Source organism: Hippocampus guttulatus, chromosome 9, assembly GCF_054856545.1.
Source record: "Hippocampus guttulatus isolate MCC_2025c chromosome 9, RoL_Hgut_1.0, whole genome shotgun sequence".
In the NCBI taxonomy this organism is placed as follows: Eukaryota; Metazoa; Chordata; class Actinopteri; order Syngnathiformes; family Syngnathidae; genus Hippocampus; species Hippocampus guttulatus.
Genome location: NC_141269.1, coordinates 9,913,934 through 9,937,916, shown reverse-complemented (window position 1 = coordinate 9,937,916; position 23,983 = coordinate 9,913,934). Strand labels below are relative to the sequence as shown.

Sequence of the window (23,983 nt, the reverse complement as noted above, 5' to 3'; positions counted from 1 at the left end):
TTTAACAGCCTGAAAACTCACATTTTAATTGAACCACCGAATGAATGTCACTAGAACTAACGGTATCAACATTGCCCATTGACAGGTTTGATTTGATTTGCAAATAATGATGTGGTACAGACCTTTGAGTAAAAAGTGGAAGGAACCACCTGTTTGTGTGAGGAGGTGGAATTCAATGCCACATTATTTTTCTTCCAACAATCCCTCTTCAAAATACTATCTATAGGAAAGCTTCCAACATACATGATGTACAACACTTTGAGGACTTTTACCTGACAATTCATCAACACAACAAAAACAGACACCAAGTCAGCATGGAGTAAATAAATGCAACATCAGGACGCTTGGGAAAACAAATTCTGAATAAAAATCTAGAAAATGTTGCTTGTGATCCTAGAAGGGATAGCAGCATGATGCCACCTCAAGTCCGTCTACAATTAATAAATAAGCATTGAGGTGGAGCAACAACAATGATCAAACAATGCTTGGGAACGTGTAGCACTGACTTAGGTACAAGTGTGGCTAAATGGGCAAACAACGGGCATGTATGGCGGCATTTCCACTGATATAACCTCTAAAGTGTAAACTGGCTTTAAATCTGGCCCAACAGCTTGTCACACATGAGAAAAGTGCGGCTGTGTGGTGTCTACAAGGTTTTGTAAACATTTTTTTTAAAATCCAGCTTTAGTAACACAAACAAAAAGGGGGCTTAAGGCATCAACACAGGCGGTGCTGTCCACTTTATTATCACGAGTAAAAAAACTAAACAAAAAGAGAACATACTGTATGTACAGAAATACAGTTAAGTGCTACCCAGCGACTTTCATATTCCTATGGTTGGATCAGAGGCAAGAAAACCAGGAACCAAGGCTGAGGAGGAGAGTGTGCTGCGACCACTTTCTGGTCATTCTGACGCCATACATGAAGGTGACAAGAAGTGGGACGTTGTCAGGGCATGTGATCATCGCGGCTGAAGAAGTACCTGACGGGAGGACCGGCGAGATCTTCGTCTTCGGCTCTCTCTGGAGCAAATGAGACCGTGAGGTCAACGTATTGGCGGCCCGCCGATGGCTTTATCAGCTTCTGCATCCTGCACGCACAAAACACCGGGTGCCATTTTGAATCGTTATGCATGTCACCAGTAAGAAGGGTATAAACTTGAAAGTTTATTATCAATGAGGGTGCAATGCTCTCAGGTTGAACAATTCTGCTACTTAAAAAAAGCTTCAGTGACATCAAAAGTGGAAAAGAAAAATCAGCTTTCCTGGTTTGTCAACAGATTTTGACATGTCCATTATATGGGACAAAAATGTTAGACATAGTAGACAGGTTTAGGCTCGTCCGGGATGCTGAAGGTGAAAAGTCGCTAGAAGTAGTCATTATGTACTGTCATCCACTCTCGAATCAGTCCACATGAGTATCCAGCAGCAAAGGTAAAAGGTGTGTCAAACAGGAAATGCATAGCTCAGTTGTCATCAGTCTCTGGCGGCCGCCTGAAGCCGGCACCGACTGTCGGGCTGCGTGACCACTGAGGAAGCCTCGGCTGTGGCTGTCATTCAAACTTAAAAACAAAACCTAATAATATCTCTCGGACAGTTTTAAAATGAGTGTCAAATTTACATTTACGGACACCCAAAAAAGTAACCTCTGATTAAAATTTGCTGTTTTCCAGTGTTATTAAGAGATGAATCTCCACAAAATAGAAACTTTTGGAAGAAAATTTTTAGATTACCGATCGGAGCAAAGAAATAAAAGAAACGTTTCTCAATGAAGCACTCACGTCAGTTTAAGTCTCTTTGAATGTCCTGGTATCACAGGCACATAGAGCATCTTTACACCGTAGACGACCATTATGGGTTCAATTCCATACTTCTCCTGAAATAAAGAAAAGCACATCATAACCATTGAAGAAAGTTCAGAATAAACGGAAAAAAACCCAGCAAAGATGTGAGTGAGTGTTTCTCACCCTGACTGCATTCATGAAGTCAGACAAGGTGAAGTCCTCATGACCGCTGATAGTCCAGCAGTCCCAGATGGAAAAGTAGATGTTCTCCCTGAAAGACATCATGATGATGTCACAACATTACTGCTCACTTTTCGAAATTGCTTGTCCTTATTTGAGTCACCGCGGGTGAGCTGGAGCCTCTCTCCCAGAAGACTTTGAGGCTGAGAGGCAGGGTGCACTCAGCATGTTTTTGGGGCAGAATGTGTGAGTGATAACCCACTATGTGCAAACCATTTCTCCATCATGTTGCTCTTGAGTAAGACGCTCTGTGACAGCATCGATCCAAACTGAGCATTATTCTAAGCAGGCGGTAAACGATGGATTGAGCATTGTCAGCCATTCAAGTCACAGTATTTTGTAAATTGTGTTTCCAACATTATCCACTAATGTATTAATTGCCGTAAAGAAAAATGTATAAGTTAATGCAACAAACATTTACCAACACCCTCACAACATACAACAACAGTTCAGCATAATGGCGCTTTCATTTATAGTGATACCTTAAGAGACTAGTATAATTTCTTCCGTGAACACGATTGTATCTCAAATCCTCATTCCACATTGAAATGAATGGAAATGCAATTAATTCGCCGCATATGTGAATAAGAACCCGGACGGTGGTACCTGATGAGTGCCCGCTTGACAGCCGCTGGCTCAGTGAAGACCACTACAGGGAGGGCCAAGTTGAAAAAGCAGTTTTTCAAAGATTCAAAGCCAAAGCCTCCAACTATCTTGATCAGCTCCAGGGCCACCTAAGCCATAACAAGTAGTTGAATGGATGACAATCGGGCACCGAATTGTGTTACCATTCTGAACAGAACTTCATGCTATTTTGAGATGGACCGTTGTATTAAGGGATCTTCTCACCAGTCCAGCCACAGCTGCTGTTGCCGTGGCGATAGCAGGGATGATCTTGCCGGCAATGCGTTTGGTCTTGAATCTGTCGGCGGGCTCGATGGAGTACATTTTGGCTCTAAGGGCGGACGCCGACGTGACAAAGTCCAAGTGGCCGTTGCTGTCGTCGTCCTTCTCAAACTGCAGCGGCGACATCTGCAACCTGTCTAGAGATCACATGAGAACACCGCCACACTTGGAGTTACAGGAAATATATTCATTAGGTTCTAGGGCTGGGTGAGATTGTTTTAAAATTTCCATCAAATTTTTCCATTTAGCTTATTAACAAGACAAAAGGCAATATTCAATACATGTTTTGAAGGTGGCAGAAAAGCACTACATGAAGCTCTTTATCTCACTTTAACAGAGTTCCTTTGGCATATGCCACAAGATGGCCCCAAAGCAAAACTTAACACACAAACAGTGTTTGAGGATACACTTGGTTTTCATGTTGCCCATGCTAACAGTAATTTTTATTGCCACACGCTTGAGGCACTGATACTGGTTTGCTGCATAGATCCCCCCCACCTGTTGATTTCAGCGAGGCACCCGTGTTGTTGCCAAAGCACGCAGTGGCGATTAATCGACTTCAAGTAATAACCTTGATTGCAGAATGCGAAAGTCGACGCATCGACCTGGTGCTGATCCGCATTACAAATATCTGAAGACAAACCTGCTTTGACAAAGTCGCCAGCAATGGCATACTGTAACTGCCCGATGGCCGCTCTCTCCTCTTCGCTGCTGAGAGGCATCTTCAATTGTTCAGGCTTCTTTGCCGCCTCGTCTGTCTCGATACACTGTGAAGGAGGCGATGAACCAAAATAAATTCAGTTCATTACCCGTTATGGTGAAATCCATATCAGTGACATTGAAGCATACTTTGACAGTGGGCTGGTATTTAGGGATCTTCACATGAGAGAGGATTTCAGCCACCGCCTCTTCACAGAGATCCTGAAAGGGGAAAGTGAAAACAACAATGAAGCAGTCTGTATACGTGTTGCATATTGCCGGCATCGGGCTGAAACCTCCTATGTCACAATTTCATATTGACTCACCTTCTCTGAGTATGGAATGTTATAAATGCCAGCAGAGAGCCGGGCCGTGCTGACAATAAAGGTGAAATGTCTGAAGGGATAAAGGGGAAAGTGAGTTGTCCAGTGGGGTAAGATAAGTTGTGCAGTACACAAGAACGGTAACGTCAAAGCAGTTTACTCACAGGGGGTCTTTTAAGTCAAAATCGATGGGAGCTGGCGGTCTTTTGGGAGACTGCCAAAATAAACCTGACAAACGGAGACAGTGGTGTGTTTTGCTGCCAAGTGTATAATATGCTTTAATGGGAATGTGTTGAAAACTTACTTCCGTCTTTTAACCTTGTATCAAGTGGGAAAGCATGCAGAAGTTGCAGGGCCTACATGAAGAGATCATTTCAATCAAAATGTTAAAGGCGGATAGGTACACCTGCACTATCCCAAAACATATCAAGCCCAAGAGCGGTGTCAGATATTTCACTTTCACAAAGATAATGCTCATTTTTGATTGATGATATGTTCCTGATGGGTAACATGAACAAAATTATTAGGACATGTGAAAATGGCATCACTGGGAAGTGAAATGGAACAAAATATTGAGATGGACCCCTGATTTGCAATTAAATACTCCATCTCCGTTTGTGTCAACTGTCTCTGAAATCTTCTGTGCTAATTGTGTACACTTGAGCTATGCGTTAGGGTGAAGAGAGAGGCACCTCTCTGATGTTATTTATTGAGAGGAGTTTCCAATATAGAATTTCTACAGCATTGAAAATACAACCCCCAAAAAAGCATTGTTAAATTAATGCAGGTTTCAAATCAAGACCTCAGTGTACAGTGCATGTAAAGCAAGTGGACCGAATGATTTGTGCAGTGGTTTTCAAAATAAAGACATTGTAAGAGTCCTCCCTTACCTTTCTCTTGAAATACTTTTCAAATTTCAGCCGAGCCAAGGTTATGCACTGTTCCCAACAATGAGGCCGCCTGTTAAGCAGTTTAATGACTTCAAATGAGCCCTCCAAACATTCACCCGCCTGCATTTTCTGTGGACAAATGTAAAGAAATCATTAGAACTAAAAACAACAATAGGAAGAGAAGCACTTCATCAGGAGGATTAATAACAAAAGAGTGATTTTTGCACCTGGAGCACAAATTCAGCTGATTTGTGGGTCTGCCAGAAAGAGTTGTACATGGAGGGCTTCTGGACAAATGCATTCTCAAACTAGATGGTAAAGACCAAATTAGGACAATAGGATTAACAACCACCATTTTTGGTATAATGCGGGAATGAATTCTGATGTGCTTTATGGGGGTCTACCTTGTCCCTGGCCCACTGGATGGTGTGCTCTATGACTGAAGGGAATGATTTGAGGGTACAGAAGGGGATTTCCTCTTCTGGGGGATCTCTCTGGTGAACAAAGTGAGGGGAGCAACAAATTCATTCATTCTGTATCTTGAAGAAGAGTACACATTTGCAGGGAAGTGTGTCTGCAAGTACACTTACATGGCTATTGTAGGACTCAGTCAAATTTGGGACAATGATCTCTGTGTGTCCTTTAGTTCCCATGGTCCCAGAGTCCAGGAGTGCTCTCTGATTAGATACACAGCGGCTGGAAAACAATAAAATAAAAATGAATTGAGGCCCTTTAAAAGGCGCAATGTAGATCCAAGTTATTATTATTATGAATTATTGATCACAGAGACTGCTTGGAGAGGCAGACTAGTTTTGACCCACCTGTCCACATATCTCCGGGCCTCTACACTGTCCAGTGCAGTGACCACCAGGTTCAGGTGTGAGTAGAAGGAGTCATTGTAGATGCTCTCTGTGGCAGGACACACCTTATTAAGGTGAGGATCCAACTGCAGGTCTGGGTTGATCTTCAGAGTGGCTTCGGCTGCTGTAGTACTCTTTGGTTTCTGACATGAAGGAGAAAAAGAAACGTTTTGAAGTGTAGGGAGTTTGGGGAGACTGGATAGGTAACCAATATTGAGTTGGAGTTGAGTTCTCCCAAGCTTTGATGATATTATTGGACTGGAGGTGAGGAAATCCCTATCTTCCTTGCAATTGTATGTTGCAAGGAAGCCCCATTTTTGCTTGTGAATGATTGAACAATTCAAGGAAGCTCCTTTTATACCCAATCATGGCACCCACCTGTTCCCAGTCAGCCTGTACACCTGTGGGATGCTCCAAACAGTTTTGGGTTTTTTTTGCCACCCATCTAAGCCTTTTTGTAACATGTTTTAGCCATTAAATTCATGATTACTTGCTACAAACACAAAGGTTTATTGGTTTGAAGATTAACTATTTTGTCTTTGGAGTGTATTCAATTAAATGTGGGTTGAACATGTTTTTTTAAATGTTTAACACATCATTGTTATTGGGTTTGTACGAGATAAACTTAAAATAAAATAAAAAAGAAAATATATGGAAAACGTCTAGGCTAATCGAAATAATCATCTCACCTGTATATGCTGTGGTCTGAAAAGAAACTGTCTATTGAGGTTGGACTTTTCTATGAGGTCTGGATCTGTGATACACACCTGAAGACAAATATGGAATAATAATTTTTCATATAGTAAGGAAAATCATTGCATGACAGATATGTCGCTAAAACCAAACAGAAGTATAGTGTCCACCTGGCCCGAGCTCTGAGCCAAACCCACTCCGAGCAGGGCAAAGTTTTTCAGCATTTCACAGCCTATGGCGCCACAGCCCACCTGCAAAGGTGGAAATGGGGGCATGAATTTTAAATTGATCTGAATATGACCATGCTAACATTTTTACTTAATTAAGAGCTGGACAAAACCTACCATGAAGACCCTGAGCTTGTGCAGTTCCCCACACAATGATTTACCAATACAAGCTCGCAGTCCATCATAACGGTCTCCTCGAGGAAGAAACTCTTCAGCAGGCAGGTTCTGAAGTGGCTTCACTACCTCAATGGCATCAAGATAAAACTGCACCAAAAACAAGTAGACTCAATATACACATAGCCGACAAGATCACGTCAGAGTGCCAAATCCAAATGAGATATTACAGTATGACGCCTACCCATTGCTGCAGGGGTGCAAACTTCCCAGTGATGGCTTTAAGAACCTCCTGACTGGCAAGGCCTCCTACAGCAGCCGATAATGGAGGAAGCGTCCCCCTCGCAGTCCTCGAGAGCCATTGGACCAACTCTGCATTCAAAGGAGCCTAAATATAGAGAGGCAGGAATAGCAACATCAGCAATGTAAGATTAACTAACATTTTATAGGCTTTATGTCTACATGAATGACCTGAAACTCACAAAATACTTCTTTCAAAAAACATGTTTGGGGTTGTGAGGGGTGCACTTACGCTGTTCCTGAGTGTGGCATTCACTTCCTCAGTTAATTTCAGTAGAGTCTCGGTGTCCTGTAAACAGCTGGTGGCATACAGTGAATTCTTTCATGAATTACTGTAACAAAGCCCAACACCTTTGTGCGTGCGTGTGTGTGTGTGTGTGGGCGCGTGCACGCAGAAGTGTTCCATACAAAAGGCAGATTGGACACTGAAAAGTTTTGATTACCCGGTGTTGGGAAGTCTATTGTGCTGTTCCTGAAAGGTGTCCAGAGCCAACATGGCAGCATGGATCTGTAGTGGTGCCTAATAGGAAGGTGGCAAGCAAATTTTGGTGAGGCTGCAGCAGAAGTAAATGTTATGTTTCTGGTTACTTTTACTTATTATCATCAATACAGTGGGCCGCAACAGATTCGCAAATTCGACCTTCGCAAATTCCCCTATTCACTGATTTTGTTTTGGAATCTATCCTCCACTTAATTCCTGTTTTTGTGCTCCACTTGGAGCCAAGGAACTCTGTTCAAGTGAGTTGAGTTGCCATATGCAGACAAAATGAGTGTTTTGTCACCATCTTACCAATTATGACCAATTTTAATCCTTTTTGGGGTCAGTTATTTGTGAATCTTTGTACGGCCAGGCATATCTCCTGAAAAATGTGGGAAATTCTATCCCAATATTTTGGGGAAAAGACAGGGTGTAGTGCTTCTGTGTGACTACAAAGAGATTGCAAGTTGTATTATACACCACAGTACAACCCCAACACCTGCGGTTCAAGTCACCTCTGGTTTACTGAAGTCTGGAGTCAAGACCTGAGGATCCCACAGTTGTCTCTCAAGTGGTTCCTAAAATGTTATGGAGATGTTCAGAGACAAAAACACAAATGTATTTTTCTTAATTATTAAACATTATTTATTAGATGCTTTTGACTTACAAATGAGTATATCTTTGGGGTCTTCACAAGGACAAAGAAACCTCCATGTGCATATGCTTGTAGATGGGATGTATCTCCTATTGCAAAACTGTGAGGGGAAAGGACTAAAGATAGACACAAGTAAAACAACACATTTCCCACTCATCTTCACAATCATGACAGCTTCTGCAGAAAAAAAACAGCCTTGCCAGAAATAATACAATACCTGAAACCTGTCTTGCAGTGCCATTGAGTTCCACCATGCCATTGACTTCTCTGAAAACGACACTCTGGCCAGTCTGGAGCCCATGAGGCTGGTTGTCCAGGCAGGTGACCACACCAGGATTGTCCTGAGCGGAAAATTATTGAAATAAATAATGAGATATTTCTCCAACAGTTTGTAGCCCTAATGGGGTACTATTGAGCAACAATGGTCAAAAAACAGTTTGGTCCTCCAAATTCACTCTGAACATTTGGTGGAAAACTTTTAACTGCTCACCTGAGTGACGCTCTGGATGAAAATCTCCTTTGGTTCTTCCCCTGTGGGATCCAACACTTCAAATTCTTCTCCGAAATCACAGAACACCCGCACACAGATGCCATATGTGTCACATGCAATGAACTGCGGAGACAGTGTAGTTTGTGTTAACATTTCACAGACTGTGTTTGAAATGCATTTGTAGGACAGCCATCTGTTTTTGCTTGATTGTGTTTAAAAGGCCTACTCTGATGGGAGGGCGCTGTGAGCGGCAAAACTCGTTCACTCTCTTCAGAAGGCTCAGTCTGGCTTCAGTTAGAATCACACACTAGGAAAAAAAATAGTTGTCAGATATTAAGTAGATATTAAACATAGCGATTTCATTTATTCTATTCAGTGCACCTGCACATACCTGATACTTTTGGAGAAAGCTGAGATCAGTGTTGTCATCCAGAGCAGAGATGGATTTGTCAACATGGACATAAGGGTTCAATTCTGCAACTCGGGGGCAAACTGCTTCTGCCCTTAAGAAAGGATTTTAAAAAAAGATATAAAAGCTCGGCATGGACGGACATCACTCTGATGTGTGAGAAAAGATGAATGGCTCGTCTCTGACGCCCATTACCTTTTCCGCTGGCTCAACACATCCTCTTTGTGAATAAAGAAGTTCGAGCCCAGATCCCAGGTTTCACACTGCTTTGTGTCATGCAGGGTGACTGCCTGCACAATACAGAACATACACTACATTCTCATAATTTCTAAACAATTGCAGCAATGAAAATTTATTTTCCACAAGATATCGATAATATTCATCCATTTTCAATACCGCTTGTTACAATTAGGCTCGTGGGTAAGCTGGAGCCTATGGTCGATGAGAGGTGGGGTACACCCTGGACTGTTCGCCAGACAATCACAGGGCACACACAGAATAGACAACCAACCATTCACACTCACACCTAGGAACAATTATTTGTCTTTACATGACCTAACAAGCAAGTTTTAGGATGTGGTCAGAAGCCATAGCGAGAAAAGGCAAGCAAGCACAAGGAGAACATGCAAACTTTACACAGGCAGGCTTGATCGAAGATTTGAACCCATGCAGAACCTCTTGACTATGGGGCAGAAGTGTTAATCACTACTCCCAACAGCTGCGCAATATTACCCAAGTTAAACATTAAGAGAGTGCCTACCTTCACACCAGCCAGGACAATGTTCTTTGCTGTGAAAAAAACACATCTCATATACAAATCTGGAGATACAAATCTCCAGTTGCTTGGTCATGTATGTAGAAGAGACAGTGGACACTTCATTGGGTACACTAGCACAATTCAATGATAAAATAAAACAGCTCTTTATACTGAGCAACAGCATTATCGATGCAAGGCAGAATCTTTGATACAGCTATTGTATTGGGGTTATCCAACACAATCTCACAATTGTGCAGGTGTAACTAATGTTGTGATCAGCAAATGTGCATAAATTACAATGGTATGATAGAGTACCTATCTCTATTCCCAGCCCTCCCAATCCACTGAGAAAGACTGCGGACTGGGCCATCTGATGCATGGCACTGTCTCCCAACACATAGCGCTGGCGACTAGACAGAAGGGGAAAGGGAGCAGAACAGTAATATGCTTTTTATATGACAGTATTAACCCAAAGCATTGCTCTTGCCAGTTCTGTAATATAGCATTGAGGTCATTTGAATCCCCATCAACAGTGAATAACTTGCGTTTTCTGATGACACCACTTGCCTGTAAAGAGAGTCGTCTATTTCCATTGAGTCTTCAGCCATGCTGGGAAGGGAAGAGGGTTGGAAATCAACTGCTTGAGAGATAACGGTGCGACCTATAAAAACCCAGAGTGAGCAGATGACCTGTCACATATGTTGCTGCTTCTAATTGAAAAAAATACAGCTATAACGCACCGTGGTTGTAGCTTAATGGCTAACTACGTCAGCTGACTGTACTTATCGTTAAAGTGGCATTTACCCAATACGGACCTCTTGCAGACTATCGAAACAGCACCTATTTACCCGACACAAAACACAAAATATGTATGAAAGAACATAGCTCAGAAACCTCTTTGTGAGTTGCTGTAGCTAGCTATCGTAGTGCGAGTGCCTGACACCGGTGACGAGCACCGACATGGGGCATGGCAAAACTAGTTGAAAGTGCTAACGCACCAGTCATATAGTCTCGCTGCCAACGGAGGCATCTGATAACGTCTTGCTAATTCCGAAACAATTTTAAAAACGTTGTTAAAACTATTACGATGAAGAAAATCTTTCATACGTAGAGTAATCAGATTGCGTGAGAAGCGGTGGTGAGTGAATGGTTGTGATTGGTTAGAAATTTGGAACGTTTCCGGGTCACAAGATCACGTGATCGGGACCGTCGAATGATCTCGCCAAAGTGTAAAATTCTGATGACAAACGGTGGATCAGTTTTGTGGTGCGCTGTAATCAAAGACCTACGAACATTGAATTAAAGAGCGATTCAATTAGCGTTCGCCTTGTTCCTAAAAAAACAATATTCAAGCATCAATAACCTCTGACTTCAAAACATATTTGTCCTCTTTCCTTTATTATAAACAATAAATTACATACACCTTACTTTAAATTCTCAGACTTCAACAACCTTTCTGTTTAAATTGATTTTTTTCTTCAATTGTATGTATCATTTTTAAAATATGGACGTGTTTTTGTTCATCATTATAAGGATTAGGAATTCGTTAAGATATACAGTACACGCTGCACAGTAAACACTCGTATTTTCAAAAACCGAATTTTTATTTTTTATTTAATGACGTGACGAAACAATAATGCAAATAGGTCATCCTTTTTCTTTTTCTGACAACAAATGAATACAAAGCACTCTAAAGCGTGTTGCTGTAAAAACCACAAGAGTGTGCCACAGCAATAAAATGCAATTTTTAAATAAATCATATCATTGCGACAGTGTCAATCAAAACTAAGCATTATTGTATTGTCGTGTTTATTATTTATGTAATGAGAGAAAGGTTTTGGCATAGGTCTTACTTTGGAGCTCATTGGATTGTGAAGCAGTACCCAAAGTTGAGTTTAGTGATTCTACAACAGGATATTACCAGCAGCCACACACATGTTTTTTTGTTTTTTGTGTGTTCTGTTTGATAACGTGAGATTGCATAACTATCGTCATGGCCAAACTTTTGGAATTTGGTATCTTTCCTGTTTAAAGAGGCAAAGTTCAACAATCAAGTGAAACATTTACATTGTCCTGAGTCCTGACCCTCATTAAGACTGTATAGGGGAGAAGCGAGTCAAATGTTGTTCCTAATCAATTCAAAATTCTCCCCATATGTGTGTCAAATACAATTACTGTAGTCTATAATATTGCTTAATGCTGAAAACATGATACAATCACATTCACCTTCAGACTCTAGAGACATCCTCCCTCTAATCATATTGGCCAGTGATCTGCAGGCACCTCCCACTCAACCAGAGGCCAACGTCTGCACGCAGCCGGTACACAACCTCAAAGTGCCAGCGAACTCTCCCCTCCCCTGTGGTTTTTCTTTCTGTTGGCAATGTGGTGCAGTCGTGTAGCACTGCGTCAGCTCCAGCGGGCTACTGTCAAGCCGCTGGCACTCACTGGGGCTCCAGTAGGCTTCATACAGAGGGACATGTCAACTCTACCACGGGTGTATGTCACCCGCCAGATCCCACCAGAGGGCCTGAGGATCCTTCACGAATCTGGACAGTGAGTGATCCAGCATCCTGTAAACTTATTGCTGCCGTATCTATAAGGAATATTGGAGGTGGTCAACTTTTCATACCACATAGCACCTTGAAGAATTCAATCAGTGGAGTTTATTGTGGGGGAGGGTAGACGTGGGGGTGCTGTTTGTCATCCAGTAGGTGAGATAAGACATGTAGACTCAAGGGTATCTCCACATGTGACTGAAATAAAAACACTCCTATACATACTATACTACTACTATACAAAAAAAAAGTCATTATTTTGACTCAATTTCTTTGATTTCACTTGACATGTTTCTTTTGTAAAAAAAAAAAAATAATAATAATAATCATTGGTATGAAATAATCAAGATCTGTATTTTCCCAGAGTGCAATTTGAGCTATGGGACTCTGATGATGTACCAGTACCAAGGAAGGAGCTTCTTCAGAAGGTCAAAGGTGTTGATGCTCTCCTCTGTGTTCTGACCGAGAAGATTGATGCTGAACTGTTGGATGCTGCAGGTTTGAGGACTGCCCACGCTCAATGTAACTGATCTCACACACTTTCAACACACATGAATGTTCGGGTTGTTCCTCCAGGTCCGAACCTGAAGGTTCTAAGCACCATGTCTGTGGGCTTTGACCACCTCTCTCTGGAGGAGCTGAAGAGAAGGTGATTCTGATGTCACACAATCCTTAAAGCCATTATGTCAGCATTTAGAAAACTGCACTATTGGATCCCTATGCTACCTACTGGCAGTATTCAGTGCACTACCCAGACGTAAAGACTCGTCAGATTGATTCCCTGCCAGTCCTCCCAGTTATCATGAATAGTTGACAATGGCAATGAAAATTACTGTCGTGTTCCAAAAGAAAAAAGAAACAAGGAATACCCAAGTCAATATAATTTGTTCTTTTCTAGCCTTCAAGTCTTAGCAAAAGTGTGGCATTCTGAGAAGACTTAGCCGTTTAAAAGCCTGGGTTCAATATTAACAGTAGCCCAACAGCCCGAGGCGAGCGCGTCACTGTGTTGGGCCACCCAAAGTTCACTGATGCTTTCAGTACTGGTTTAAATCACATGACCTTATATACTCATTTTTTTTCAAGTGGCTGACTTAATCCGCTGTACTTTTGTGCATTTTGGCCGCTGAGATGATAGATTCATTATTTCATCCTCAGGAAGGTCTACATTTATAATTAGGAATTTCATGAAGTATTTTAAATGAGGACCAGTGTCGGTTCTGCAGGCCAACCACAACTTGGCTCATAGTGGCTTGACCAGGCCACCACCCAAAAAGACTTTATATCGGACCTGAAAAGGTACTAAAATAGGAACCTTGCGATTATTTTTGGGAGGGATACTAATATCCTTCCTTGACACTGTCAAACTGCCCTTGAGCAAGATACTAAATTTAACCCTCAAAATTGCCTGAGACATAACACCATTGAGCTGCTTGCATGTATGTAGATTTGTTGAAAAAAAAAAACATAAAGTTGAGTGCATTGAAAATGTCTCCTTGGTAATAAAACGCATATTAAAATAAAATATTAAATATAAACTGCAATATGTGCAAGCTAGGAGGAAAGAATGGTAACAGAGAATGTTCAAAGTTTAGGATAATGTCATACTTAATGAAGGAACCTGATGATAGTATTAGTAATAGTAGTAGTAGTTGTAGGAGTAGTAATAATAATAATAATAATAATAATAATAAAATATAAAATAATAAAATAATAGTGATCTTTTAATATGGATGTGTGTCCATGCAGAGGAATCCGTGTGGGTTACACACCCGACGTTCTGACAGATGCCGTCGCTGAACTGACTGTAGCTCTGCTGTTAGCAACTTCCAGGAGGCTCATCGAGGCCACACACGAAGCAAAGACGTAATTTTCATGCACACACACGCACACGCGCACACGCACACGCACACACGCACACGCACACTCACTTTTGCATTTCCTGAAATCCATCGTGCACATATTGTAAGCTGCCTTTTAACCTTGGCTACAGTGGAGGTTGGGGGACATGGAGAACTCTGTGGCTGTGTGGACATGAGCTGGCCAACAGCACTGTGGGTATTTTAGGCCTGGGAAGGATTGGTGAGAACTCGAAACAACAAACATGTCAACCCATCTCAAATATTTTGGATCGTCTGACTCAATGTGTGTTTGGTTCTTAAGGAGTGGCCATTGCTGAACGCCTGGCTCCATTTAAAGTGAAAAAGTTCATCTACACTGACATGGGTCCCCGGCCCGATCTGGCCAGTGACATTAACGCAGAGTATGGTAAGAACCAGTCTGGTGCCTTTTAACTTGGAATTTAGAATACTCTTTATGGAATTTTGCCAAGGTGCTCTTGTGTGAATTACTGTACTGCCGATCACTTTGCTCTAGTGTCGTTTGATGAGCTAGCAAAGCAGTCCGATTTCCTATTGGCGTGTTGTGCTTTAACACCTGAAACACATGAAATCTGCAACAAGAACCTTTTCTCCAAGATGAAAAAAAATTCCATCTTCATCAACACAAGCAGGTAAGACAGAAACAATTTTCAACTGAAATAAGAACACATAGCTAATACTAGGCGAGGTAGCTTTATTTATATATGGCACATTTCATACACAAGGCAACTCAATGTGCTTCACACAAGCAAAGACACAACACCTAAAAGCATTTACAAACACAACAGTTAACGACATTCAGAAGCAAAGTCGAGAAAGCACAAGTCCAAAACTGAACAAAAATTACAAAACAACCCAAACCATTCAGTGATTTGATGAACCCAAACAGTTATTGTTGTTGAAGGGGCGGCGTGGTGAATCAAAACGACCTATACGAGGCATTGGCCACTAATCAGATTGCTGGCGCGGGATTAGACGTGACCGTCCCTGAGCCCCTACCAACTGACCATCCACTGTTCACCCTCAAAAACTGTGGTAAGTTTATGATTGTTCATGGTTGTCTTCAGGGAAGTGAATCCCAACTACTGCACTGTGGCATATGCTGTGAGAAATCATCAGGTGTGCAACAGGAAATGAAACTTTATTTTTTTCACATAATTGCTAAGAAAATTATTTCGTTATGACAAGAGAGGCTGGAACAGATAAATGACATTTTGATTCGCTTAGTGGGGAAAGATGACTTCAGATCTGAGTGCTTTGAGTTTGCAGAGTGAAATAACTAATATCTCAAGAAAGACGCAACTGTATCTGGCACAACAATTAAATGTTCTTCCACTAGATACCAGAAATTACAATTACGGTAGCCTATGTATCTGTTGCCATTTACATCGCAGAATAATAGCTTTGTGTTGCACTAAACAGGCCAAGAGTTCACACAAATTTGTGAGTAAATTAAGACTAGGTCGTCATTATTTCAGTACATTTTTTTTTCTACTTAGCATATGGGAAATAATTTTTAAAAATCTTCCACAGAGCAAGGTCAAGATATGTGTAGAGAAGAACTTGAGCCCTCACATTATTGTGGGCTATTCCCTCTATCAGTTCCAACATCAGTGACGTCTGTCCTCACACGATGGACTAAAATTCCTAGACACACACTAAAATAATGCTCAGATGCCTCAATATTATTTGTCAACATATTCAATTCCTAGCCTGCCCGCAATGTCCCTCATGTCTGTTCCTTCGACAGTGATTTTGCCACACATCGCCAGTGCCTCCTACAGCACCCGTAACGCCATGTCCAGCCTGGCGGCAAACAACCTCCTGCTTGGCCTCCGGGGTGAACCAATGGTCAAAGAGCTAAAACTGTGAGCTGGAACTGTTTTTGCCCAGGAGAAAAAATGGCAAAAAAAATAATACTGAAGCAGCCGCTCATATTAGCATTTTAAATAAAAAATGTTCATTAAAACAAAACAAAACAAAAAAAACGAATAAATTTTTTTTTCAAAAACCACAAACAACTCAACTTTCATTGTTTTAGTTTTTTGTTTATTCATGTGCATGTATAGTTTTCTTTTTTTTTTAAATTCAGTGTGCATGTACAACTGAATGGACAATCAACAAGACCCCTTGGCCATCTATACTGTATGGTCACGCTATGTCGACATCAAAGAAAACAAAAACAAGAAATACTGACAGTTTGGCCTCAATCAACAAAAGCTTTTTAATCGCAAAGACCCTAAGGCATAAACCAGAATCATCAATTTAGTCTCAACAGAAAAAAACCCTAAGTATGTATCTAGTTAAGTTTAGTGCAAAAATATGACGACTCTGGCACTCAAATGAGGAAGTTAAGTTTGTGCGACGCAGGCACCAGAGCTGTCCAATCGAGGTCCAGAAAATAAAAAACCCTGCCACAGTTTGGCTTTAGCACAGGCGCTTCTACTCAACCAGCAGATACCTTTTGTGGCGAATATCACATTTTCAAAAATATTCAGGGTTTGGTTCAGATCGGCTTTTTGAATGCTTTCGAGAATATTTCCAAATTCTCATAGGAACACATTCATTGTAATGGCTCCTCAGTATGAATAAGGTGCACAATAGGAATGATTGTAATTCTCACAGAGCGTTCAGTGATACCAAAAAAAAAAAAAAAAAAAAAAAAAAAAAAAAAGCAGCACTAATTTTTATTTTAATCGACTATTTTTTTAAAAAACTCCATTTCAGTTCACTTATGTAACACTGACTACCGGTAAATATGATTTCTACTCAACAACAAGTCTGCTCCGATTTACAACCTGGCAGAGCCCTGCCATGTTTTATAAGGTTCTGTGATTTTAATGATGGATAAGAAACAACAAGCATTGGACAATTAGTCAACAGGTCACAGGCAGATATGTTAACACTTATAATTGGTTCAAATACTGTAAAATAAATATGAAAAGTCAATGATTCTCCCTCTTTTTTTTCCATATAAGGTCACAAAAGTGGGCAGACGAACGCAACAAAACTGCCCACCTTAACAGCCATAATTAAAAGGACACATTCACAATCACTGTTATTTACTACTGTATAAATGTCATGATTTGTCTTTGTAACACGTGCGCAATGTGAGATTCATAAGACACGTTTAAAAGCACTGAAATTAAGCCAAGTGAACATTTACACATAGCCTTAACTTTCTATAAGAAAAAAACGATACATTGATCTACAAATGCTTTTACATTTCAGAAATCTTGCTGAATGGCAGTTTTCTTACACACAGCACAGAAAAATTGCTGTTTCAATCCCAATCAGTACCAATTAAGGGTAGTCATACTTGTGACTGCAAATTAAGGTGCGCTTGGATTTTCTAGTGAAATGTGATCATTCCTAAACTACAGTACATACCTTTACTGGACAGGTGCACTTCTCTGGTGGCTAAAATTCCCATTAGTGGACTGAAAAGTCAAAGCTGAAAAGTGTATCTCTTGGCACTTGGAATTCAGTTGATTTTAATGTATCTTCTCTGGGCTGTATGTAAAACTTGGCTTCGCAATGAACAGGGAGATACATTGTCTAACGATGTGACTTAATAGGCCAATAATCATGACATTTTATCAGTCCTGTTTTGACATTATCACATCTTTCTTTAACTTTGTTCGGGACAACATAACGACTACGCTTTTCGCGCTGTGATCAAGACTGACTTCAAGCATCCTTCTTGGGACCAACAAGAGGTCTAGAGTAGAGCGTTGGACATATTGGTGTTCTGCCAGCGAAGACAGGTGGTCTTTGAATGCTTGTAGAGGTGTGACGATTGGCTGAAACGCTTCCCGCACTTGAGGCACGCGTAAGGTTTCTCTCCCGTGTGCACTCGGATGTGTTTCTTGCAGTCGGTCAGCGTCAGGAAGGTTTTACAGCAGATCTTACATGCGTATTTGCGAGCGCCCTCTACCACCAAGACGTTGTGCTCCGACAAAGCCTTCTTGCACTTGGACAGCACGTCTGCCGAGGCGCGCGTCAGTTGAGGCGGGAGGGAGGTGGGCCTGCCGCTAGCCATGTCGTACCCAGAGGTCTCATTAAGGAGCATGGGGCTCGCCAGGCTGGACGAGGAAGAGGCGGGATCCTGGAGTGCGCCGCCCTCTCCCCTCCCCATGTTGTTTGTCATCTTTGGGGCGATGCGCCTATATCCGGGGTAACCCAGAACGGTGGGCGTGGCTCCACTAGCACCTCGTGGGGGTCGCCCCAGGGAGTGTAGCCCCAGGCTGGAGCGCTGGAAGACCAAACCAAATGGATCAACCCCTCCATGCCCTTCACTCCCCCCAGTTCCTCTTGGGTTCCCATAACCGTCATGAAGGGGACGAAGGAAGAGGGAATCGGCCTGTAAGTTGTTTCCAAAACGGGTACAACCTCCACTGCTGAGTGCACTGGACTGTAGCAAAGAGGAAGGGGCAGGAGCGGATGGTCCAGAAGCTTCCTGCCTCAACAGGTAGTTATGAGCAACAGCCTCACCAGTGGTGGTGTTGGGAAGGTCATCCTCTCCACCGATCAAACTAGCACCACCACCCCCAAAATTCTTTGGGCCAAGGAAACTAGAGATACTGAAATCTGGTTTGCTGTTCAGCGTGTTACTATACCCAAAACCACCCCTGCCTCCTCCCAGGCTGCTCTTGAGGAGAAGCTGGGAGCCTGACTGCATCAGCGAACTAGAGCTGGGCTGTGGTTCTGAGGTGAAGCTGCGGTCACTGCTCTCGGGACTCAGCTTCACCTTTTCCTCTTCCTCCTGGCTCGCTGGCTCGGCCGGATCACTGCCTTTCGCCTGGGATGTCACATCACTAATTTCATCTGCGGGCTCGGGTGAGCTCAGTGGCTCTTGTTTGACCAGCACCTGAGGAAGAACAGAGGAGCAGTGGACATTCACGCAAAAATAAATCTATTCTGTCCATTGCCAGACATTTCTATTAATGTTCCTGTGTCGATTGTGTGCACTGTGCAACATCATTGACAAGTTGACAGCCCATGGCACTGTCGTCAGGGTTCGACATAAACAGTGGCTCGAAGGCTACTACGGCGCTGTGGCGGGCCACTACCCACCTTTACACGCTGGTCCAACTGGGCTAGTACAAGGGTCTAAGCTACCGCAACACCCTCCTCCCCTCAAAAAACACGATTTGTAGGAAAAAAAAAACATACCTTCTGTTCTGGTTCTTCTGCCCCCTCCTCCTCCTCACTTCCTGATTTGATCTTCAGTTTGTTGCTTAGGTGGTCTCCGTCCTCCATGTCCTCCTCCTTGCCCACCCCACCCTGCATTATCCCCATGTCGTTCCCCTCACACCGCCCACTATCTGACTGGCTCGGCATCTGAGGATCGTCCTGAGGGGCACAGAGCATGCCTGCATCCAGTTTGGCGTCATCCCCCATCTTGTGGGAATCTGGCGAAAGAAGCGCTCCTTCTTCTCGGTCTGTGCTCATGCCCTCTTCCGAAAGTAACCCTAAGTTTGGGGCAGAGGGGCGCTGCCTCTGTCTGGGCCTTTCCTCTGATAGGCCTGGGGAGGCTTTGCGCTTGTGGAAGCGTCGTGCAGGGAACGAGGTTCTTTGTTCCACCACTCTGCCATCCTCCATCCCCCCTAAAGCAGAACTCACCAAGCTGAGGCCGAGCTGCTGCAGCAAGAAAGAACGCTGCAACTTTGAGGTGGCGGAATTTGTGTCAAGGTTAGCATTGGTGTCTAAGGCGGGGTTCACCAAGTCTGCTACCTGCTGCCTGTGCCTCTGCTGTTCCTGTTGGTGGTGAGGTGGGGGTCTGTCACACGATGGGGACATGGGCAGGGTTCGTGTGGTAAGGTAGTGTTTGCAGGCTTTGACCACATTGTTGAGGTGCAGATGGGAGGCGGCGAGCAGAATGTCCATCACGTTGCTCTCTCCCAACATTAGGGTGGATGTGTACATCATATCCACTAGGGAAGCAAATGCTTCCGCTGTCACCACCTGAATACACACAACGCTGTTGTTTGGTTACATGCATAGTGGAAGCTCAAATGCCTTAAAACTTATAGTGTATGATGTTGCTGTTCCATCAAAATTCTCAAGAAAAATATGCCTTAAGTGTTATCCAAATGCTGCGATTAACTAGAAACCTGTTCAGGGTGTACCCCCACTGCTGCCCGATGACAACTGTGAAGGCTACACCACGCCTGTGACTCTTGTGAGGTGAAGTGGTTTGGATAATCAATCATTTTAGGTATCATTTAAATGTGTTTAAAAAGCCTACCAAATCAGAGGTCGACCGGCATCACATAATAGCTTACGATGGAACATCGAGTTACCGTTGCATTGATCACGAGGGTTCTCACCTCGCTGTCCAGCTGGATCATATTCATGCTGGCATCTCCCTCTGCAACGGTGAACAACGCTCTAAAGTGGGTGCTGCAGGCCGCCAGCACAGAGCGATGTGCCTTGAAGTGTCGAATACCCACCACAATGACACAATCACACAGCTGACCGTGCAGCCTCTGATAGTTGAGCTGCTGGAAGATCTGCTCAAAGTGGCTCGGAAAGTCCATACTGCTCCTGACGACAAGATATAAACAGGTTATTGGCATACAGTGCTGCAATGTTTTATTTGCCTTTTAGGGTCAAGTGAAAATACTTTTCCATCGTATTCTAGCCCGAAGCTGTGCCGAATTACACATTTGATGGGCTACATTCATATATAATCTACATACAAAGAGGTGGATATTAACGTGCTACGTTTACCCCGTGAGTAATGAGTGATTGATGTTGGTTTGTCCACGAGACTTCCTCGTGTTCAGTTTCACCATTCCAGTACCAGTCCATTGTAATCACTTTTGGCTCTTGAAACAATGGTGGGTGTTGAGTTGTACAGGTTATAAAAAAGTTGTAAGGTTAAAGAAATTATTTATCTTTGTCTCATCTCATCAGCACAAAAACCTTTTATGTAATATCTCTCTGCCTGGTGACCCTGTTGTGCTAGTCTAACAAATGGTAATAAAATAGCATCAGATAATTTCTTGCGCTGAATTTACCTTCATTTATGTTACTTTACAAAGATCTAATTTTATTGTTTTAGCTCACCGGTTACTCAGTACTTATGTAGTTTTTTGAGTCTTTATTACTCTTCCTCAAGTAATTTGAATTAAAAAAAACGTTTTACTTTTACTTGAGTCATTCTAAAGCAACAGACCGCTTATGTACAGATTTTGAATACGTTGTAAAAATATTTTCTTAAAAATATGAAATATCACTGCAAATACATTCAAATGAATGATTTTACCGTTTACATTTAAGTATTCAATCAAGTCAACTTCCTTTAAGTGTAACGGCCAAGTGTCCCAATACTTTTATCCACATAACAGACAATCCATATAAATCGATGTAGCCCAGAAAATCAAATTGGCTATTCAAGATTCCCGTTAGTCTTATTTTGTATCAACTGCAATTAAACAGCATCATTTACACGACAGCTTTGTAGCAGTGCCAATGATACAAATAGTTAATAGATGGTTATGACGCACAGGTAAGTGGTCGGCTCAGCTAAATACACAGCAAACATTGATGTTGACGTAAGGTATAACGTCACATTACCTTGAACAGTCACAAAGTGGGGAAAAAAGCAGCAGATTTCGGGCCCTGGCGAGGCTAAAGTTAGCTGGCTATTGACCAGCTAATTGCCAGCAAGCTGATGGGAGGAGAAGCATTACGTCGGCCACATTGAGAGGGCGTCAGTTTCAACCGGCGCGTTTAGTGTTTTGACGAGTGAAATGTCGTACAAGGTGTCTAAAAAAATCTTTACCGCCAGGATCCACGTCCCCGGAGGATTTACTCGTATCTATGGTAGCCTGTCTTGTGGGGGCGAGAGAGCCAAATGGGTCTTGTTCATTCCGGCAAATCCTCGGCCGATTGTAGTTTCAACCAGAGTAACTGTTAGAAATAAAAACTACTTATAAAAGAGATAGCCACGAGATAAGCATTTTGAAAATCAAGTAAACAGTCAAGCTTGTTAATTGCCCTCCCCAGACAGATTTTCCCGACTAGACTCACAGGGCGGCGCTGTGCTCCATGACCTCGCTGAGGTGAGCATCCGCAGTTCAACAAATGACCAATAGGTGTCACGATTGCCAACTCAAGTCAAGTCAAGTCAACAGTATAGAGCACTTTCAAACAGCCATCGCTGCATACAAAGTGCTGTACATGGAGCAATTTAACATATACAATAAACAGTAAAACAAATCGGTAACAAAGACGGTAGAAAGCACCAAACAGTAAAACCAAGAACAAATCTAAGTCATGCTGAGTCGAATGCCAAAGAATACAAGTGAGTTTTGAGGAGGGTTTTGAAGATGGGCAGCGAGGAGGCTTGCCGAATGTTCAGTGGGAGGTCATTCCAGAGAGAGGGACCAGCAACAGAAAAGGCTCGATCCCCTCTGAGCCTCAGTTTAGTTCTTGGTACTTCTAATAAAGTCTGGTCCACAGACCTGAGGCGCCGGGCAGGTGTGTAGGGGCGGATGAGCTCAGAGAGGTAAGGTGGCGCGAGATTATTCAGAGATTTGAAAACAAATAAGAGGATCTTGAAAATAACTCTAAAATGAATGGGGAGCCAGTGAAGGGATGCCAGAGTAGGAGTTATGTGCTCCCTCTTACGAGTACCAGTCAAGAGGCGAGGAGCGGCATTCTGGACCAGCTGAAGGCGCTTAATGGAGGACTGGCTGACTCCAAAGTAAAGGGCATTGCAGTAATCGAGCCGGGATGTGACAAAGGCATGAATTACTGTCTCAAAGTGCTCATGTGAGAGGAGAGGTTTTATTTTGGCCAGCTGTCTAAGGTGAAAGAAGCTGGATTTAACAACGGCACCAATTTGCCGATCGAGTTTGAAATCACTGTCCAGTTTAAGGCCCAAGTTTGAGACTGTTGACTTAAGATAAGGAGACAGGGGGCCCAAGTCTACAGGATGGAATGTACAAGGGCCACTGGGACCAAACAATATCACCTCTGTCTTCTTTTCATTGAATCTCAAGAAATTTTGTGCCATCCAGGTTTTGATTTCTTCCAGACAGGATAGGAGTGGCCTTAATGAGAAGGCGTCTTTCTTGCTCAGTGGGACATAGATCTGGCAGTCATCTGCATAGCAGTGGAAGGGAATACCATGTTTCCTTAAGATGGAACCCAATGGGAGCAGATACAGCGAGAACAGCAGAGGCCCCAGAATTGAGCCCTGTGGAACACCACATGACAGGGGAGCAGTGCGTGACTCAGAGCAGCCAAGGCTGACACAGAAGGTTCTGTCAGCTAAATAGGACCTAAACCACTCAAGAGCACTGCCGCCAATGCCCACCAAGTGCTGCAAACGAGTCAGCAGAATACTGTGATCCACTGTATCAAATGCTGCAGTTAAGTCCAATAAAACTAGACACACGTGGTCTCCAGAGTCATTTGCCAGGAGGATGTCATTAGAAACGCGTAACAGGGCTGAGTCCGTGCTATGCATCGTCTTGAAACCTGACTGGAAGACCTCCAAGATGTTATGTTCATCCAAGAAAAATTTCAACTGCATGTGCACCACTTTTTCCAGAATTTTGGAAATTAAAGGCAGTTTGGAAATGGGCCTGAAACTTGACAGCACATCTGGATCAAGACCAGGTTTCTTGATCAAGAGTTGGACCACAGCATGTTTAAACTGTTGGGGAACTACACCAGAAGAGAGGCTGCTGTTGATGATATCCAAGAC

The 23,983-nt window shown here is 42.7% G+C and overlaps 3 protein-coding genes across 10 annotated transcripts; 1 reads left to right on the top strand and 2 right to left on the bottom strand.

Annotated features, from left to right (window-relative positions):
- On the bottom strand, window positions 1-10,971 carry uba6 (ubiquitin like modifier activating enzyme 6). 5 transcript variants are annotated; one of them, XM_086119607.1, is made up of 33 exons: window positions 10,823-10,960; window positions 10,565-10,664; window positions 10,392-10,485; window positions 10,140-10,234; window positions 9,828-9,856; window positions 9,263-9,357; window positions 9,050-9,161; window positions 8,885-8,965; window positions 8,659-8,781; window positions 8,386-8,509; window positions 8,181-8,284; window positions 8,029-8,091; window positions 7,479-7,555; window positions 7,268-7,334; window positions 6,980-7,123; window positions 6,739-6,885; window positions 6,565-6,645; window positions 6,391-6,468; window positions 5,663-5,844; window positions 5,432-5,537; window positions 5,246-5,335; window positions 5,069-5,149; window positions 4,842-4,970; window positions 4,256-4,307; window positions 4,116-4,179; window positions 3,955-4,024; window positions 3,779-3,850; window positions 3,573-3,696; window positions 2,873-3,066; window positions 2,630-2,757; window positions 1,967-2,054; window positions 1,781-1,875; window positions 1-1,090 (listed from the first exon to the last, which is right to left on the bottom strand). In XM_086119607.1, exons 3-33 carry the CDS (start codon window positions 10,430-10,432, stop codon window positions 949-951), a joined length of 3,078 nt encoding a protein of 1,025 aa, XP_085975733.1. In that variant the 5' UTR covers window positions 10,433-10,485; window positions 10,565-10,664; window positions 10,823-10,960; the 3' UTR covers window positions 1-948. The 5 variants fall into 5 exon arrangements, with proteins under 5 accessions (XP_085975733.1, XP_085975732.1, XP_085975731.1 ...); XM_086119606.1 differs by lacking the exon at window positions 10,565-10,664 and having other exon boundaries at window positions 10,932-10,971; XM_086119605.1 differs by lacking the exon at window positions 10,565-10,664 and having other exon boundaries at window positions 10,719-10,966.
- A 1,177-nt stretch (window positions 10,972-12,148) lies between these two features.
- Window positions 12,149-16,280, top strand: grhprb (glyoxylate reductase/hydroxypyruvate reductase b). The gene is made up of 9 exons (XM_086120391.1): window positions 12,149-12,380; window positions 12,747-12,880; window positions 12,959-13,031; window positions 14,129-14,245; window positions 14,373-14,461; window positions 14,543-14,647; window positions 14,756-14,891; window positions 15,164-15,294; window positions 16,010-16,280. The coding sequence occupies exons 1-9, from the start codon at window positions 12,208-12,210 to the stop codon at window positions 16,129-16,131; spliced, it is 1,080 nt and encodes a 359-aa protein (XP_085976517.1). The 5' UTR covers window positions 12,149-12,207; the 3' UTR covers window positions 16,132-16,280.
- Window positions 16,281-16,286: 6 nt separating this feature from the next.
- zbtb5 (zinc finger and BTB domain containing 5) lies at window positions 16,287-22,336 on the bottom strand. Of its 4 annotated transcripts, none has more exons than XM_086120388.1 (5): window positions 22,300-22,336; window positions 21,844-22,179; window positions 20,592-20,808; window positions 19,435-20,226; window positions 16,287-19,129 (listed from the first exon to the last, which is right to left on the bottom strand). In XM_086120388.1, the coding sequence occupies exons 3-5, from the start codon at window positions 20,799-20,801 to the stop codon at window positions 17,981-17,983; spliced, it is 2,151 nt and encodes a 716-aa protein (XP_085976514.1). In that variant the 5' UTR covers window positions 20,802-20,808; window positions 21,844-22,179; window positions 22,300-22,336; the 3' UTR covers window positions 16,287-17,980. The 4 variants fall into 4 exon arrangements, with proteins under 4 accessions (XP_085976514.1, XP_085976516.1, XP_085976512.1 ...); XM_086120390.1 differs by having other exon boundaries at window positions 20,592-20,632; window positions 20,715-20,808; window positions 21,844-22,313; XM_086120386.1 differs by having other exon boundaries at window positions 21,844-21,937; window positions 22,052-22,313.
- Window positions 22,337-23,983: the final 1,647 nt, after the last annotated feature.